At 39.0% G+C, this 17,789-nt stretch overlaps 1 protein-coding gene across 1 annotated transcript in view; it reads left to right on the top strand.

The window, feature by feature from the left end:
• PIK3C2G (phosphatidylinositol-4-phosphate 3-kinase catalytic subunit type 2 gamma) overlaps window positions 1-17,789 on the top strand; it is a 288,176-nt gene that overhangs the window by 254,524 nt on the left and 15,863 nt on the right. The window contains exons 31-32 of the mRNA XM_080391788.1: window positions 2,498-2,573; window positions 10,226-10,320. Of these exons, the coding sequence (XP_080247914.1) occupies window positions 2,498-2,573; window positions 10,226-10,320 (171 nt within the window). The remainder of the gene's footprint in view (window positions 1-2,497; window positions 2,574-10,225; window positions 10,321-17,789) is intronic.

The raw sequence follows: 17,789 nt of genomic DNA, 5'->3' as shown, positions 1-17,789 counted from the left end.
CCACCTATGGTCATATCTTGTTTACAAGTGGACTCTATCCATCTAAATACAGTGTGCTTTTCATCATACATATGTTCCAAGCTCTGATGTGCCTGTAATTTAGCAGTGTAATTAGATGTATACTTAGATATAAGCATACACTTCAGTCCCATTGACTGGGGTTCAATTGATTGAATTCCATCGATTTAGGAATCACCTAAAAGTACAGCATGTGCTTTGGTGGTCTGCTGACGAAGAGTGAACTTAAGAGGGTACTTACACATTTTGCTGGTGAAAATCTAGACAGTGGACTCCTGAAGCAGGCAGATTAAAAGAGTTCAGGGAAAAATTACTGAATTATAGATAAGAGTGTGCAAAATGCTTATTGCCACAAACACATAGGAGAACTCCGCCATTGCCTTTGAAGCACTTTGACCAGGATAGTCTGCTACATCTGCCCCTGCAATCCATTTGCCAACACTGGCCTTGCTGCTTCCCCACATACTTCAGTACCTGTTAAGTACAATGGACACACAGACAGAGCAAGCTTTAAAATCAGTGCTGTGGCATCAGCAGTGTACACACCTGTCATGTTCATGCCTGACTTAGGATCTGGGCAAATTCCACTTCTGTACTTAAATGAAATATCTGTTTTTTGTCAGTGTTGTCTCCTTTAGAAATGAGAATTTGGAACTATCACCTAAAACAATCCTTGCACTTTCTGCTTACAAACCTCTCTGTTCATATATTTCAATTTATTGCTGAAAGAGTAAGTGGAGAGGAAGCAGAAAACCAGATTGCTACATGTGGAATTTTTTCCCTTTCAAGCCATTTAGTGTATCCTTCCTTCCACCTCCTGCCCACTTCTCTCAAGATCTTTGGACTTAAAGGGCTATTTAAGTTTCTGTGCTTATTTTCATGCTGTCAAATAAAGGCTGAGCTGCCGAAAATATACTCTTTCAGCCCCTGAGATTTCCCACACTTGGGACTTTTGCTGAAAGAGCAAATGGAGGTCCCATAGGGAATAACGTGGTTGTTTAAAGCTACTGGAAGCTAAAGCAGGTGTGTGCTGTTTCCCCCGTAAGCTATCTACGTGAGATGAGAGAATACTTAGTCATGCTCAGAAGAGACAGGTATATTGGCAGTCCACTGCTAATAGCTAAAGGATTTGTCATTTATTTCAAAGAAAACAATTCTGTTGGTTTATCCTTTTATTTCCCCCCTGTTTTTTTCTTTCAAAGAAATTATCAGTGTAGGAGGAAAAGCTCCAAACAGTAGAATGAAAAGTAAAAGGCAACTGCTAAAATAAATCCAGATTGCTAAATCTTATCTCTATGCTGAACATACACATCTTGTTCCTCTTGTCTGCTGTAACCACATATTAACTCCTCACTAGCTGTGCTTGTCACTAAATGCTTCCTTCTCTTTTTTCCTTGCACAAATCATGCCACATCTTGTCTAATTGAAATAAGACAAATGTTACATGAAGTACATCTTGCTGATAAGAGACACATTATTTTCCACAGCCTGGAAAAAAACAATGGTGACATTTTAATGCTAGAATCTGAAAAGTCTCTTGTTCTACTCATTCATTACAGTGTCAGTCCAAGTAATGTTAGTATGAATGTAGCAATTCTAACCATCTTAATGAATGGCCGTTCTGAAATACGACTGTATGAAAAAAGCTAACAAAATGCAATTACTGTCCACCTTTGATTCAGAATCATATGAGTCTATTTCAGAATTCACATTTTTTATTGCCTTGCACAATACTCAAATCTGGGGATTTGGTTTATTGTTTAATTCTCTACAGCGGAATGTAACTACCTGTTATATATGTTCACTAGAGCAGTACAGGTCAGTACATAAAAATAGAAGTTATAGTGCAGTATATAATGTGGATTACTCTTTTAAACAGGATGGCAAAATATGATCATCTCTTTCACTCCCCATTGGTTTCTGGTAGGAGTTAAGTCTGTATGGAGCTTTTCAGTGTGAGTGTCCATTAAGCTGCCCTGTGAGGGAGGTATGCACAGTATCTAAGCCTCAGGGAGGCACACATTAGGTCAGAAGCCTGAGGTCAGTACAGTGCCAAGGGCAAATTTCATGCTGACTACACAACACATAGTAAAGATGTTCTCCTGCATTTGTTTCACTGATGGGCTGCTCTGTAAATGTTGTTGCAACTGCAAATACATATCCTGAGCCACTGGAGACGAAGGAAGAATGCAAATCTGTGGCTTACATTGCTGTTTGGAAATGTGTTGACAGAAAGGGGCCAGGTAGGCACAAATGCAGCATCCCTGAGCCAGTGGTAAGGAGCACCATCATCTTCCCTCTGCCTGAGAAGAAATCATTCCCTGGGGTCCTTGCCCATGATCAGAGGGGAAAGGCTCCTCTCTACTGCTAACTCTAATATATACTGTAGAAACCTACCAGCACTCTGCTTGGAGGGGAATAATTTCAGGAACAGAGCACAACATATGATAATCCCTAAAATACTTCTATTTTCTTCTAGAATAAGCTTGTACTCAGCTTCTTCCTGAATTGGTCCAAAGATACCTTGGCAGAAGATTCATCATCTGTGACCTTAGGTATGCAGATTACCAATCTGATTTCTTTTCTGAAAAGTTTTTATTTAATAATACTAAATATATAATGCAAAGGTAAGTCTAAAGTGTTTAGGTGGCTTGCTTTTTTTTTTGGAAGACATAAAGTTACCAACAAATAATTCCTGATTTCTCTATGCCTCTGAAAATGTGTTCCTAGTGTGATTGTAGCTTTCTTTCACTTTGACATATTGTCCTCTGCCTTGCTTCATTAATTTTTTAATAAACATACCTATATGCAAAAAGTTTATTTATACAAACTGTGGCAGGTTTCTTGTTTTACAAAAAATCTTTCAAGAAGAATCTGCAAGAAAGGATCTGAGTCAGCACAATGTGTGCTTGGACAGGTGAAGAAAATCAGGGATGACTTCTAAAGTCATTTTCACAATGAGTGGAGCAGGTAAATAACAGAACGCTATGGTAATGCCTAGGCATACATTATTAATGATAGTGGTAATTCACTTCTTACTAAATGAGATTCTGCACTGTTCCCTTAGCCTATCTAAATACTTAACCCATTTCCTTCTTTTGTTCAGCACCTAATTTAACCTAATCTCTGGCATTACAGCATTAAGAGCCAAAGCATAAACCGTAAAATGTAAACTGTGAATGTTTATTGTTTTCCACTGTGCTAGTTCTGCATGGAAAATAATCTTCTATAGTCAGGTTTTAGGCAAAATAAAGTCACATAAAGAAGCCTGCACCTGCACTCTGCACCACAACAGTTCAGCTGGTTGTTATGTGCTTCATAGGATAAAATAGTTTCCAAGATCACCAGTTATCCATATTTCAGAAAGGAGTGTGACTATCTCTGTATATTCAGTTTGCATGTCCATTAAGTTAATTTAATCCATCTGCAGACAAGGGCTTCATTATCTCTTTTGCTGGGACCATCTTTTTTTTTTTTTTTAATCCATCAGAACAAAATAAATCCCATTCTGGCTTCTCAGCCTTTGGAAGATTCCCCCTGTGTAGAGTTTATTTGATTAGGGCATGCCATTATCATATTAAATCCATTATGACTATTGGAAATTACTAATGGTTGCTCTAACTTTTGCAAAGGAACGAGGAGATAATGCAAAGATGTCCTAGGTGTAAGGAATATACAAGGCTAAATCTTGTCACAGAAAATCCAAACCAAAGTACAAATGTAACATGTAGTCTGGGCCCATGGGCTCTCTAACCAGAGATGTAGACGTGTGAGAGTGAACTGAGGCATAAAGGAGTTAAAGTCCCAGGTCTTTAGAAGGATTTTGACATTTCACTAATATTTAGGTGCCTAATTATCACAGAGAATCTGGGTACAAAAGTCTCATGTAAAAGCATGAACTGAGTCTGTAATAAAGTTGAGAAATACATTACAACCTCATAATTCTTACAGTGGTGTCCTAGGCTGATATGGTCTGAAGGGTAAGCTTTTATTTTTGTTGTCAATGGCATCAAAATCAGAGAAGAGAATAAAGAAACAGAGGTAAGAATATGTTCAGCGGGTGCTCGGTAAAAGCTACGTGACAGGTAACCCAATATGCTGCTTCACTTTACAGTTGGTGGAGGTGAAGGTCACAACCTAGTTGGGGGACATTAATGTGCCTCTGGCCCCAAGCAGTGTGGTTACAGAAGGATTGTTTTTCTGTGCTCAGGAACTCTACCTTTTAAAGTTTGGACACTTCAGTTCTAGACTCCAGGCAAAACTTCTGTTTAACACAGGAGAAAACAAACAAACCAACAAACAAAAAACCTACCTCCCTTTGGCCTAGAAAACAAATTGCTATCATTTATTTATAGAATACCAGTAGCACACATGGTCCAAATCAGGATCCAGTGGGTAAAAACAGAGAACAAGAATAATGGGCTGCGTTGCTCTGGGTATGGCACTGCTTCTGGTCAGAGAGGAAGGAAATGCACCTGGCTGACCATCGATTGCAGTGAACTGTGGAAGTAGGTCAGCTTAGCTGTAAATGAGCTAGCTCAGCTATTGGAGGAAGACCAGACATGCATGTGCTAATTACCCACCTGAAAAATTATTTTCATATAAGTTAGTTTTTGCTTCACCCCTTGTTGTTGGAGTTAGGCTGCTGCCGTACCCATGCTAGCTCACATAGAATTTTGTTGCATGGCATGCTGCAACCTGTTATCATCCATTCTGTGAGAAGGAGAAGACACAAGTCCAGCTAAGGCAGGAGGTGGCTGATCATGCCAAGCTGCCAGATAGCAAACAAGGATTTGCTGGGAAGAGCACAGTAGCCCTGGAGGCTCTTGTTTGCTGAGGGTCCCCTGAAACACTCTTGGTTTGAAAGTAAGCCCTGTAGTAATGCCATGGTCAGTCTGGGGCAGGAATTAACTTCACTGAGCCTGCAGGAGAGAGACAATGTTCATGAAAAGAAGACATCCTGCCCCCACAGCTTTCATTGCTTTATGAGCTTATAAGGGCCTTAGGTTTTGCTTGTTTTGAAGAAAAACACAGATTTAATATGGGCTGTAGCTTTCCGTGAATCTGGTGATTTCTCTCTCAGACTTTACACAAGCAAATCATCTGTCTCTTAGTTAGGATCAATATAAAATAAAATGAATGCCCAGTAGAAGCAGGTTATGAATTTTGATCAAGATAGCATCTTCCTCCTACACTGCTTTAATTTATAAATGTTATAGGTAATTACTCTTACTAAAGTAAAATAAAAATTAAAATTTATGAATTTGTGCTGTGCTCCTAGCAATGAAGAGATTAAAAATCAGTGCTAAATTTACTTTGACATGAATACTGATTCAGTACTCCCAGTGGGGTGAATTTTGAATTATACTGAATATTGTCAGCATTTCATTATACCAAGCTTACTACAAGGGAGTGAGAGAAGATATCAGGAATGATTTCAGAGACAGCCTTTTAAAAAAGGAAGGAAGAAAATCTGTCAAAAACATTTTTATGTCAGTCTTGGTTTTCTTTTTTTTTTTTTTTTTTTTTTTTTGAGTTTATATCTCCTGAAAATATTAATAATTGCCTGTTTTGCTGAAGTTAGGAAACCCTGAAGTCTTTGCTATTGGTTACAGCAGTGCACAACTCTGGTCCAGTTCTGACATGTCTGATTAGGACTCCATGCATTCCTATGGGCTTCTGTCCATTTAGCATAGTAGAGAAACTGGCTCTGTGCCTTTCTAAGGGAAGTTTCAAGCTTTCCAAAAAGGCTCTCATACAGTGTCACAGCACTCTCTAAACTAGTCGGCTGCAACAAGGTCTTTTACCATCTCATACCAACATACTCTTCATGCCAGTCCCTCTGCTGCCTTCTCCTAGTCTCTCCTCATCCAGCACACGCTTCTTTCTCAGCTGCTCTCTCTTCATTGCCTGCCCAACCTCTTAACAGAACAACCACAGCTGCACCTTGTCTACATCAACCATCCCACCACCTCTGAAGCCAGCCCACAGTTATATATTATCAATGATAATTAACCCAGCTTCATTCCTCGACAATACAGTATGTCTCTCCATAAAGAATCGCAGTCCTCCTGAATAGTCCCTGAAGAGAGCAGGTTTTTTTCACTCGCGTTATGTAGTGTTTCAATCTGCTGCGGTTGTTCATCCTCAATGTAAAGCTGTTGCCACAAGTTGCATTCCCTACTTCAGTTACATTTAGGCTGTTTTGCTGGCCATAAGCACCTCTTGCTGGCTTGTGGGATGAAACCAGTGAGGTAGTTAATGTATTTACAGCTGACTGTCTAAAGCTGGGTACACTGGAGGCTCACAAACCCAAGCTGTACCTAAAGCAGGCAGATGGTTGGCTTGGGGCATTCAGCCCTGGCCCTGGAAAACCAAACAGGTTCCAGTACCCTTTGGTGCCAGATGTTAAAACTGGCTGTCACCAAGAAGAAAGGTCTAAGAAAAATATGAGGGTGCAGAATACAGAATAATACTTAATTCCCTAAAGGTAGTGCTCTGACCCTTAGTTAAGCAGTGTTTTCACAATGCTTTGCCATCCACATGTGAAATGCAATGTATTATTAAACTGATTTTGTCAGTCTTCTGTGTAGTATCTTCCTCACTGTTTATAGTTCTCATACATTGTGCAAAGCATAATGCAGCACTTCTCTTGAAATGCTGCTAATGAAAACATTGCACACATGATAGAATATGAGCTGGTAGCTCTCCAACATGATAGAAAAGACCATATAGATAAAGAAAAGAACTGCATACTTGGCTACTCTGAAGATCATTCCACCTTTGGTAGAAATTTGAGCACTGATTGCCTTAATTTTGTCATTGAAAAAGAAGAAAGGACCCACAGTTTTCTAGTGTTTATAGTTTGAGAGATTACAAACTGGCAGAGTGTTTGAGTTTTTTCTGCGGTAGGGATTGGTGGCTGACTTCCACTGCAGAGTGCTGGGACACACGGGAACAAGTCATATAGAAAAATGCTACAAGCACACCAGGGTCCTCGTTTGGTATTTGACAGCTTTTGCATTGACACCAGCGAGCAAAGAATCAGCCCCTGGGAGAGAAATCTTGCTTCAGCTGAAGTTAGTGGAGCTTTTTCCTGTATCTGCAACAAACCAGCATTTGGTGTTTGCCTATAATAGAGTGCAAGTAGAGCATGACAGTTCCTAAAAATGCAGGGCCTGAGCTCAAGTCCATCTGCCCAAGCTGGATAGACTGGAAGTAATTATTGTATGTGTATTTCATTAACATTTGAAGCTAAAATCACCTGGACTTCAAAGAGACTATGATTTAGCACTGAATGTGGGAAAACCTGAAATGTAACAGCTGAGTGTAGCTAACAGTAACTGCCTTCTATTATGAAATATAAGCAATAGAAGTTTCTTCTGTTTATCAGATTCCCTGCACTCTGTTATTTTTTCTTTTGCTTCCTTTTTATTTTTTTCCCCATTAGTACTCAACTTACTATATAGAAAAAGCAAATATTTTAGTAAAAGTCATGCCCATAGTGTCTGTTTCAGACTTCATTTTACACAGTAAATTAGAAACGTATTTTCCCCTCCCATGTTTTTTATTATTTTCAGCTTGGTTAGAAACTGATTTACATTTCTTTTTTTTTTTTTAAATGAAAATATCCACTCCCGCAGAGAAATTCCTTGACTGGATATAATAAGCAGTCATACCGTAAAACTTAAGTAATGCAGAAAAAGGCACTGGTAGTATTGGTAGGAGAGGAAAGGCATGGTGTTCAGCTGAATTTTGATGATGTAATTTAAACTCTGAAATCTGCTGCTCTTGCTAACTGCTCAGGATGACCCACTGTAATTCACAAAATTAGCAGAGCCCCACCAGTGAACCTTATGTCAAAACACAACTCCCCTTGTGTTACACTGTGTTTAATGGTCTAGGATTCCACCTTTGCTGTTGCAGCTTAAAGGAAAAAGGACCCACAACTTAAAAACAAGATGAAATATCTTTGAATGATGGTGGGAAGAATTGAGTTTTGTGGACTTTTTGTTACCCTGGAACACACTCAGCTTTGTCTGGTTCATGGAGGTTTTATCCCCTATCCCTCCTTGTCCTTATTTGCATACAATGAGAAAGGAAATAAGGTACAGTCTGGCTAAGTGATTTGTCAAAGTTCATAAAGGAGAATAAGAAATGAAGACCTGCACCTCAGTCTTCTAAGTCCCAGCTTAGTGATTTCTTCATAAGATTGCAATTCTTCAAGAGCCTGTTTCAGGCCCTTCCCTAATTAGGATGTGATTAAAAATGTATTTTCGTAGTCTCTAAAGGGAAGAAATTGGAGTGGCTTCATATTCTAAAATTCCAGTCCTAACATCAGAAACTCAGAAGTGTTGATATCCAGGCTGCCTGGAAAATGTCTATTATGGCAGTTGTATGTACACACTTGTTATTTTTAATTAATTTGAATTTTCTTTCCTTGGGATAAATGGTAATTGCACTAGCTCTCTGGCTGTCAATAGAACACAACAACACTGTAATTCTATGTGCCTAGTAGTTATTTTAGCCTCTGTTTACTCCAGATATTACACATTTGGTTTCCTTAGAAAAATACAGACAATGTGGCTTATTCATTATAACTTCCCCTCTCCTGCCTTCTCTACTCAACAGCAGAGTAAAGGCTGAGGAGAGGGAGTTTGATCTCTTGCTCTCATAACCCTGGCTGTAAGAGCTCTGGTGCACTTGTGGGAAAGAGAGAGCAAGAGCACGACAGAGAGTGCACAGGTGTGTACGGAGGCTGAAAGGAAGACATGGGAATCCTGCCTGCTATTGAGGATGAACAGTCCTGATGCTCTCTAAAAAGCCCTTTCTTGCTAGTGCATAACCCTCATGTGATGGCAGTTCTTTCATTCTCATTGTCCTTTCTCATTCCTTCTGCTTCTTAAACGATGTGTTACTACTTAAAGAATTGATTATGATTATATTGTTTTGTCTCATGTCATCTCACCCTGCACTGGTGTGTCAGTGGCAGATCCCAACGTGCATGCAGGGGAGAAGGACTTTTCTGTCTGAGGTCTCAAGGTCAGCTACATCTTTAACAGGGAGACAGGCAGAACAGAGCCCAGCTCATCAGAGATCACTATTTTGTCATAAGGTTAGCAGGACTGAGTTCTTATTTTCCCAAGTGCAGTAAGTGTATAGTACTAGTTGTAATACAGCTTTGTTCTAATTAAATGAAGCCCTGTTTGCATAAGTAAAAGGAGGCTAGTTTACACAGGCGATGTCTGGACTCTCTTTGATGATGAACACAGGGGGAGGTCCCCTAGTCTCTGACCAAGTGGTGCAAAATGGTTCATGTGCACCCTGTTCAGACTTAACACTGCAAAATAAGAAGGTCAGATAGATAGCAAGAAGAGGTTGTTGTCTTCACCATTGCCTGGTATACTGTGGTAAAAGCCATCTGTATTTTGCCTGCTGTCCCTGTGGAGCAGGTGAGCCACATCACCTACCCAAATTCAAGGACACACCTTTTTGGCAGTGAAGACAGCTGGCTCAATGCCTCCAGCAGAAAGAAGGAACAGGATATGCTTAGTCATTTCTTCCTCATTATGAGACTGATCTTTCTTGCTTGAACACTGAAAAATGTTTTTTTAAGTGGGAACAGACTCAAACATCGTAAATGCATCTTGATAGAAAAAATCTGTGAAAGCAATGGGTTCCATGAAAACTAGCGTGGCATAGGAAAAATACAGATTAAGGAAGGGAGAATTTATATATGATAGATATAGATGTCATTTCTGTGACAGTTTTTTGGGAACTGATCTGGAAACTTGCTTTTTTTTTTTTTTTCTTTTTTCTTCTAGGATCTGAAAAAAAAAATCCAATGTTTTCAGACAGACAGAATGGCAACAATACTGACTAGTGTCATCAATGATTTCCAGAAAAAGCCCCCCAATTATTTGTTACTCAAGCATAAATTTCCCACTGAAATTCAGATCGATGGCAATTAGAAAACAAAAAATCTCACTGTCAATGCATAAACAGGAAAGAAAATGAGTACTGCATGTCAGACTTTTTTCTTCTATCATGTTCCTTATCTGTGTTTCCTAATTTCATCCCTAATTTAAATATGCAATAAGTTGTTTGGGTTTTTTCTATCTATTATTTCACGTGTACTGCAATTATTTTACAGTTGTACTTCTGCTGAGCTGTTATCTAAAATATCAAACTATCTGGCCTTTTTTAGGTCCTCAGTCAACTGATTATAAGCCTGGAGTACAATTAGTCATATCCTATGAGAGCACCCGCCTGACAATAATGTTGAAACACATGAGGAACATTGTGAGTATTTTTATCATAATCTATAACTCATAAGTCTTTGCATTTGCAGAGCATGGTGAAAACATTAATCCTCAACCACCCTTTCTGGGATAACTAATTTTAACTCAAAATAGCAACGATTCTGTTCTGTCATCGTTTAACACTTACTTTCTTCCTTTGAGCTTGCTCAATACGGTTACAGGTACAGGATGGATACAGAAACTGGGTTTCCTTGATGGCTCATAATAGCCTTTTCCAAATCATATAGAAAACCAGTTTTGATGACTGTTTTGGCCCTTTCAACTGATGCATTTTGATACCACTCAGACATAAGGCATCATGCAGCGGTGTGACTTTTTGAAGGATGACAGCCTGGCATTATTGATTGATTATCCATACATTTCTTTCAAGTATGGCATGACTGCTTGAGGAACAGGGAAGAGCTCGACAGAGGGAGGAGTGGTGTATTTTAAGAAGCAATGTCATTTTGTGGGGTGATGCTCAGCTTTGTAACACGCTCTCTGTCATGAAGCTAAGTGGTAAATGTTGTGCATTCCTGGAGCCAGGCTATGAGAGGGGGAAGCTGGCAGCGTTCCTGCAGCACAAGACAGGTGAAATTGGCTGATGAGGATATCTTGAGAGATCTAGCTGGTGCTGTGTGTGATCTCTCAGCTGAAGCAGCATGTCTGCTGTTTCATAACGAGTTCAGCCTCCTAGATGTGCTCTTGAATTCCCAATTGCTGAAGTCTCAAGTAATGGCTGTAGCAAAGAGACCCTTCACATCTTTGTTTAGCTAGCGATTAAAGCATTTATTAACTGTTGTGGGATCTCATTGCATACACTGATGCCAACTCCGTCCCAAAGTGGATTGCAATTGCTTTCCTTAAATAGGGCCAAGCTGAGGAGCTTATGTGAGCACCAGCCAGTAATAAAACAAGGCTGGATGTGTAACTAGTTGTATGAGACACATGAGGCTTCAGTAGCTCCAACTGTTTTCTGTTGGCCACTCTGGCTTCTGATTTGCAATTCAAGCATGTTCATTTCGGTCTATAACATCCAGTAGGTCTTTGTCCTGAGAGACTTGTCTTTTGTTTCCTGTGTGCCACCTTGACAGGTGAGATCAGGCTCTGCTGATGGGTCTGATTTATATGAACTTTACCTTCAGGGTATAGCATAAGACCTTCTTTATTTTTTCTATGGTACTTTAAAGCTAAGTGACTTTGATAAACTTCTGGCAAAGTTCTAGTTGGTGGGAGGAGTATATTTAAGTGACTGCCATATATAGTGCTGATAATGTCACTGTGTGCTCAGGCAGGTGATGTGGGGATGCACACAAACAGAACTAGAGATGTTGGAAATAGTCTTTCTCCTCATTTCCATAATTTCAAGTGTATAGGCTCCTAACTGTGTTCTCTAATTTAGAAAGTTCCAGCCATTTAATTAAATGAAAATAAATTACAGCATATATAGTTGTGCATAGCAAACATAAAATCCAGAGTTCAGTTCACGTCATTATGGAAAGGGACAATACAACTTTAAGTTATTGTCTAGCTTTTGAAAGTAGACAACTTAAATCCATTTTATTGAGTTTGCAGAGAAGTGGTGGGAGTCCAATTCAGTAAGACCAGCAATGATTCATGACTTGAAAATAAGGTCATTGTTTTAGCAGCCTAACTTAGGGAATCGTGGTTTTAAATCCTGGGCTTCCAATTCCTTCCTTCCTTCCATCTGGCCATCCATCCATCACCATCTGATATTAAATATGAAATACAGTGCTTTGGGGTACCATGATACTGGACTGCCTTCAGACTAGTAACCTATAACAGAAAGTTTCATTATGCCATTAGTAATCTTCTCAGCTTTCCAGTCATAGACCAATGTCTCTGACATGTTTTCTCTTCTTTTACTTTCCTTTTTTTTTTTTTTTTTTTTTTTTTTTGGGTTGAGCTGAACAGGGATTTTAAAAGTAAGCCAAGATCATATCTTATTCAAGACATGTTAAAGCTATTTCAGGTATATTCCGTATTTTGCAGAGTGTCACTAATTATATTTTAGTGGTTCATCTGTGCAGAGATTACTTTCCTATCTTGTTTTATCTTAGTTTATTTCATAATTTATAGTAAATAATTTTTGTGCTCCTCTTTCCCATTTAATTTATGTCTTTATAGAGATTTTATAATGTGTTCAGATGTGAAAATAATAGTAGTAGGCTAAATTAATCCCAAATGTAGCTTCACAGAACTGACAGGAATTTTGATAGAGACTTTTGATCCATGTAAATAAATTTTATGTAGTATTTGTGTGGGTTTACTTCTAGGAGTTTTAATAGATCTAGATCCTGCTGTGCAAATCCTACATTAATATACAATGCAAAAGACAATCCCTAAGAAGCTGGTGTTGTTTATATCCATTGTCAATTGTCAGATAGGTTCTTTAGAGGAAGCCAAAACAGTGCAATGCTGTAGCTTTGCAGGATTTTTTCATGAAGTTAACCCTGCTCATGTGGGATGTCATAAACAAAAGATGCTACAGCAGTTGAGAGAACATTGGTCTAGTGCAGACCTGCCAGTGCAGGTACATTGGTCTGGTGCAGGACTCCACAGTGCAGATACTTCTGATCTAATGCATCCACACATGCCAGATTTGCTGCAGACGTCAGTCATCCCTACATGTGTTTCAGAATGTGCTCTCCCTTACCACTGCAACATTTCGTGTTACAAAAGCCAGCCCTGCTTTAAGAAAACTCTATCAAAAATTCTTCAAAGACCAGCAATGGAGAAGAGCAGCCTTATAGCTTTTGTGACTGGAAATGACCATTAATCTGATCTAACCTTGTGTAAAGCACAAGCTATATTTTCTCACTGTGAACATACTTGCACTGAGACGAGCAATGCAGCTGAAGAAACTTTGATCAGAGAGAGACTTAAGACTGGTTGCAAATGCTATGGTTTAAGACTGTGGGTACACAATGAAGACAAGTTTTGTTAAATAGATATTTATAAGATACTAACTTTCAGTCTCAATATTTTCCTCAGCAATTCAGTCTTCCTTGAATTCTGAGATTCTGTAAGTCATGACTCCCATCACACGCACTGCTTCTACATATAAACTGAATGTTTTCACCACAACTGCTGAGGAAAAAAACTTTAAATCAAATTTTCAAACATAGAAAAGCCATGTTGCTAATAAAATGCAATTTTCCAAACATGTATGTTACATAATTTAAAGTCAGCCTTTTGGGCATTACTTGCTCCACTCAAATGCACGATGCAACACTGAACACTTTATGCATAGGCAGTACAGGCAATATTGCCTTAATAAAGTGAAGCTGGGCTAGAAGGGAAGCTTTGTGCAGGGATGAAAACCAGAGAGGTTATATGGACAGACCAGGAGAGTTTTCCTCGGGGGTCATGGAGGATGTGGCAGCTGGAGGGGATGAGACAGGGCAGGCTTCTACAAACACAGCAGCACTGTACCTGGCAAAGTGCACTGACAGCTTAGGAGGAAGGTACAGGAACCCCAGGGGAGGTTTGTTTTGGCATGTGAAAGGGCTTGTTAGGTAAGAACAAAACCAGTCCAGCTGTGGCAGTACAATGCCCAGAAAGACAGCTGCAGGCAGGAATAGGAGCACAGGGGAGTGCTAGGAAGAAAGCCCGAGGGTCTACCTTAAAAACATAGGGTTCTAGATCTGTGTAGAATCTGTGGAGGTGGATTTATGAAAATTGAAAGACATGTAGGTTTTGAACGTGAAATGCTCAAGTCCAATTCATCTGTATTAGCCAACACAGAGAATGGAGCATATCAAGACCATACCAGATGTCACCCAGAGCAGGCTATGGGCTAGCCTAGCACTGCACAGCCAGAAACAGCCAGGCTACCTGCAGCTGCAGTGCTGGGCTTGCTCGTCTGTGCAAAAAGACACCAGAGGCAAAAGAAATAGCCATTTCTGAAGTTCAGAAAAGGTTGGCTAATATCTTCCTTTTCCTTCTTCACAGAGAACCAGAAGGGAACAGTGGTTCAGCATTGGCTCAGAAGGAAGTCTGCTTTCTCTGCTGACTTCATTGCCATGACTTCAGGCATGCCCTGTTTTTCTAGATAAGCAGCTAAACTTTCAGTCTTTACTGCTAAACATTTTTGCCCATTACTTCTTGTGGACAGAATAACTCCTCAGGGGCAGTGGGGAGGAGAAACAAAGCCAATTTATCCTGAACCTCATGCCAATAAATGGAAAATATTACTAGAATTATGAAAGCATGTGTGGGTGATGTATTCAGAACCAGTTTTACAGGGGGAAAATTTGCTGGAAGAAAAATAAACTCCTTCAGTACTTTCCAAAACTATTTCCAGCTTTCCTTTTCTTAAAGCTCTGAAGCTGTCATGTACCAGTCTTGGTGATTAATGATTCTGGGATAGCTGATATGTGGGTGACGAATTAGCAATCAGCTTTAGGCTTACACAGACATCCAGCCTCTTTCCATTTCATGTCCTACACCATCCAAGTACAAATTACTTCCAAAAATGTTTTTGAGACATGATGGCTTAAATGCATCATGAAGAAAGGTGAGAGGCAAGCTTTCCCTAGGCCATGAGGATGAAAACTATATCTAAGCCTGCAGGTGCAGGGCTGTAGGGAAGTTCCTATGTACAGTGGAGGTAGATGCTCCACTGCCTTTGCTGGGTTTTGTCTCTAGCTTGAAGTGCGTAAGACGTGCAGATTTTTGTTCAGTCTTAGTGGGTTCCCATCATTTCTCCTGTGGGCCCACTAACTTTTACACTTCATTAATATCATTATATAGATTTTTATGGAAAAAATATTAACTGCCAGTGACCCAGTGCCTGCCAATTAAATAAAAAGCCACGTTAACCTTTCAGAATATTATAAATATATCCTGCTGTCTTACACTGTGGCCATTGCATCAGCCAACAGGGATGGAGAAGAAGTTGTATAGGTAGGCCAAGCCTGGTCAGTCATCCAGGGATGAAAAACAAGTGGGAAAAAAATCTCTCTAAGCTGAACAAAAGTTATTCAGAAAATATTGGTGACAGAATGAAATCAACAGCTTGGCTGATGGAGGGAGGTAGCACATTCAGATGGAGTTCTCCCTAGACTGGCAAAAACACAGGATTAAAAGCCATGGAAAGAAAGATCTTGTACTAACTCTAGCTTATAAAGGCTTTGGATTTAACTTTATATTTATAGAAAATGCCTTTATTTTAAGAATTAATGGAAATTAGCTTGGATAGACTCTTCTCTTTTGAACTGAAAATTAGCTGAACACCTATAAACAAAGGGCACTACTATTCAGCAGTAGTTTAAATTGGGAAGAGATGAGGCCTATTCTTGTGGCACAGGGATTGCTGTTGGATTCCAACATATTTGTTATGAAAGGTGTTTGACAAATATGTTGTACATAAAGTTGTGTTATTTATGTCTTGTTAAACCCTTTAATCTGTCACAGTCACAGTACTGTCAAAGTTCTAAATTCTAACTGCATTTTTAAAGAAGTAATTCCCTACATAACTGGTATGTGTTGAATAAAAAAGGAAAAGAAACAAACAAACAAACAACAATGAACAGAGAGTTTTGTTTAATAATATGAGTGATCTGGGAGATGAAGGTGAACATAAATTAAATTTGTCACTGCTGCAAATGAAGAAAACATTAAAAATAGTAGTGGAGACAGAGCAAGATCAAGACAATAGAAGTAATTTCCAGAACCCTACAACCAGCTTGGACAAATGAAAAGTATTTCCTCAGAGAGGTATAGCTCTATATCCCACAGTAATGCAAATACAAAACAAGCAAATGGTGAGACACGAGGTTGCTATGAGACATGCCAATGAGAAAGTCCAGATCCTGGTGTCATGGTGCAGAAAGAAAGTAGTTCATCTTTGTAAGGCTTTGATAGTAGACTCTTTCTCTCAGGACATTTTTTTAAAGTAGAATACAAGTTCAAAGAACAGTTCTCAGTACAGTTACTTGGGAGTGATTGATTCCTTAGGAATGATTTATTGTTACTAAAACCTAACTTAGTTAAGAACAGACAAGGACACAGGTCAATTGTGCGAATATTTAAGGGAGAAGACAGCAAGGTTCAGGAGAAATTATTTAGGACATGGAGCAAGAGTGTAAGTAGCAGTAATGAGAGGTAATTAAGGAGCAGAAATTGCATGCATCATATAACGAAACACTTTTTTGCAAAGGGAGGTGGCAAGCTGTAGAATAATTAAAAAAATGTGGAGGGAGCTCTTTACAGTTTGAGAAATTAAAAATAGTCTGGATCAGGCATATATTTTTTAACTAATTAAGAAATTAGTTAAATATAAGAAAAGTTAAATATAAGAAAAATGGTGCCGGGTTGAAGACAGATAACAGGGTCACTATTTTTTATGCATTTTTATATTCATATATTATCTGTGCCTAGAAAAGAAGAGGAAAGAATATGTATGCGACAACATAGAAACAGAACAACAGCATTTTCTTGTGTTTCTTTTCTCAAAGGCTAATTCACTTTCATGCCCTCTAAAGCAGCAATGGTGTTAATCCTGAGTGATTTCAAAAGAAAACAGAAATGGGGATTTGTCTTAAGTATTTGTTCTCCCCTGAGTTTTATTCAAGAGAGAAGAAAACTGGGATCTATGTTTCTAAGGGTCCAAACTAGATCAGTCTTAGCCAGTGTCATAGGCTCTGCAACTAAATATTTATCTGAAAACTAAATGTTCCAAACACAACAATAATACAGGGTTGAAAAGCAAAGGAATTTAGCTTCTTTACAGGCTTGGTGGTAATCCTGGAATAAAAACTTCAGAGGCTTGTTCATGAAATCAGTTCTACGCCCTACACCAACTTTACTTATCCATAGAAAAATACAATTTTAAAGCATAGCTGAATCTTGATTTCTTTCATCTATGCAAAAAAGTGGAGTCTAAATGACTTAAAGTTAGTAATACAGCATGTGGTTCAGAAATCTAGAATGTATTATCACCTCCTTCTCTTTCAGGAAAAAACTTCTATATGGATTCTTGTTCAATTCTCATCCTGGGAGCTGTACATTTAATACATTTGCACTCCTGGTTATACAGTTGCCGCCTTCTATATTATTTTTGCAGCCTTGGTAACCTTTTTACACCGACTTGGTGCTATGTGGAGCACCCAGTAATCTAGTACTGAGCATTGGGGAAGTATTAGAAGGGTGTGAATGCTCAGGAGCTAGACTTAAGCTTTGAAACAGTCATGATCATGCATGGGCTGGGTAGGGACACAAGCCATTCTAAGATTTTTATTTTTTTCCTTTGTTGTTAATTCAGAAACAGTAGTAAATGCACACAAAGCTGTCGTTACTTGCTGGAGCTAAATTCTAGCCATCCTTGACCACTACCCCTAATGGTCAATATAAAGTAAAATCCTGTTTTATTTGACATAGTCACATGGTTGTACAGACTCCTCCCCATTTCATTTGGGATTGTATCTATGCTAATATACAATTCTT

Source organism: Falco punctatus (assembly GCF_963210335.1).
Source record: "Falco punctatus genome assembly, chromosome: 6".
Lineage (NCBI taxonomy): Eukaryota > Metazoa > Chordata > Aves > Falconiformes > Falconidae > Falco > Falco punctatus.
The sequence above is the reverse complement of the archived record's forward strand: the minus strand, read 5'-3'. Positions and strand labels throughout refer to the sequence as shown.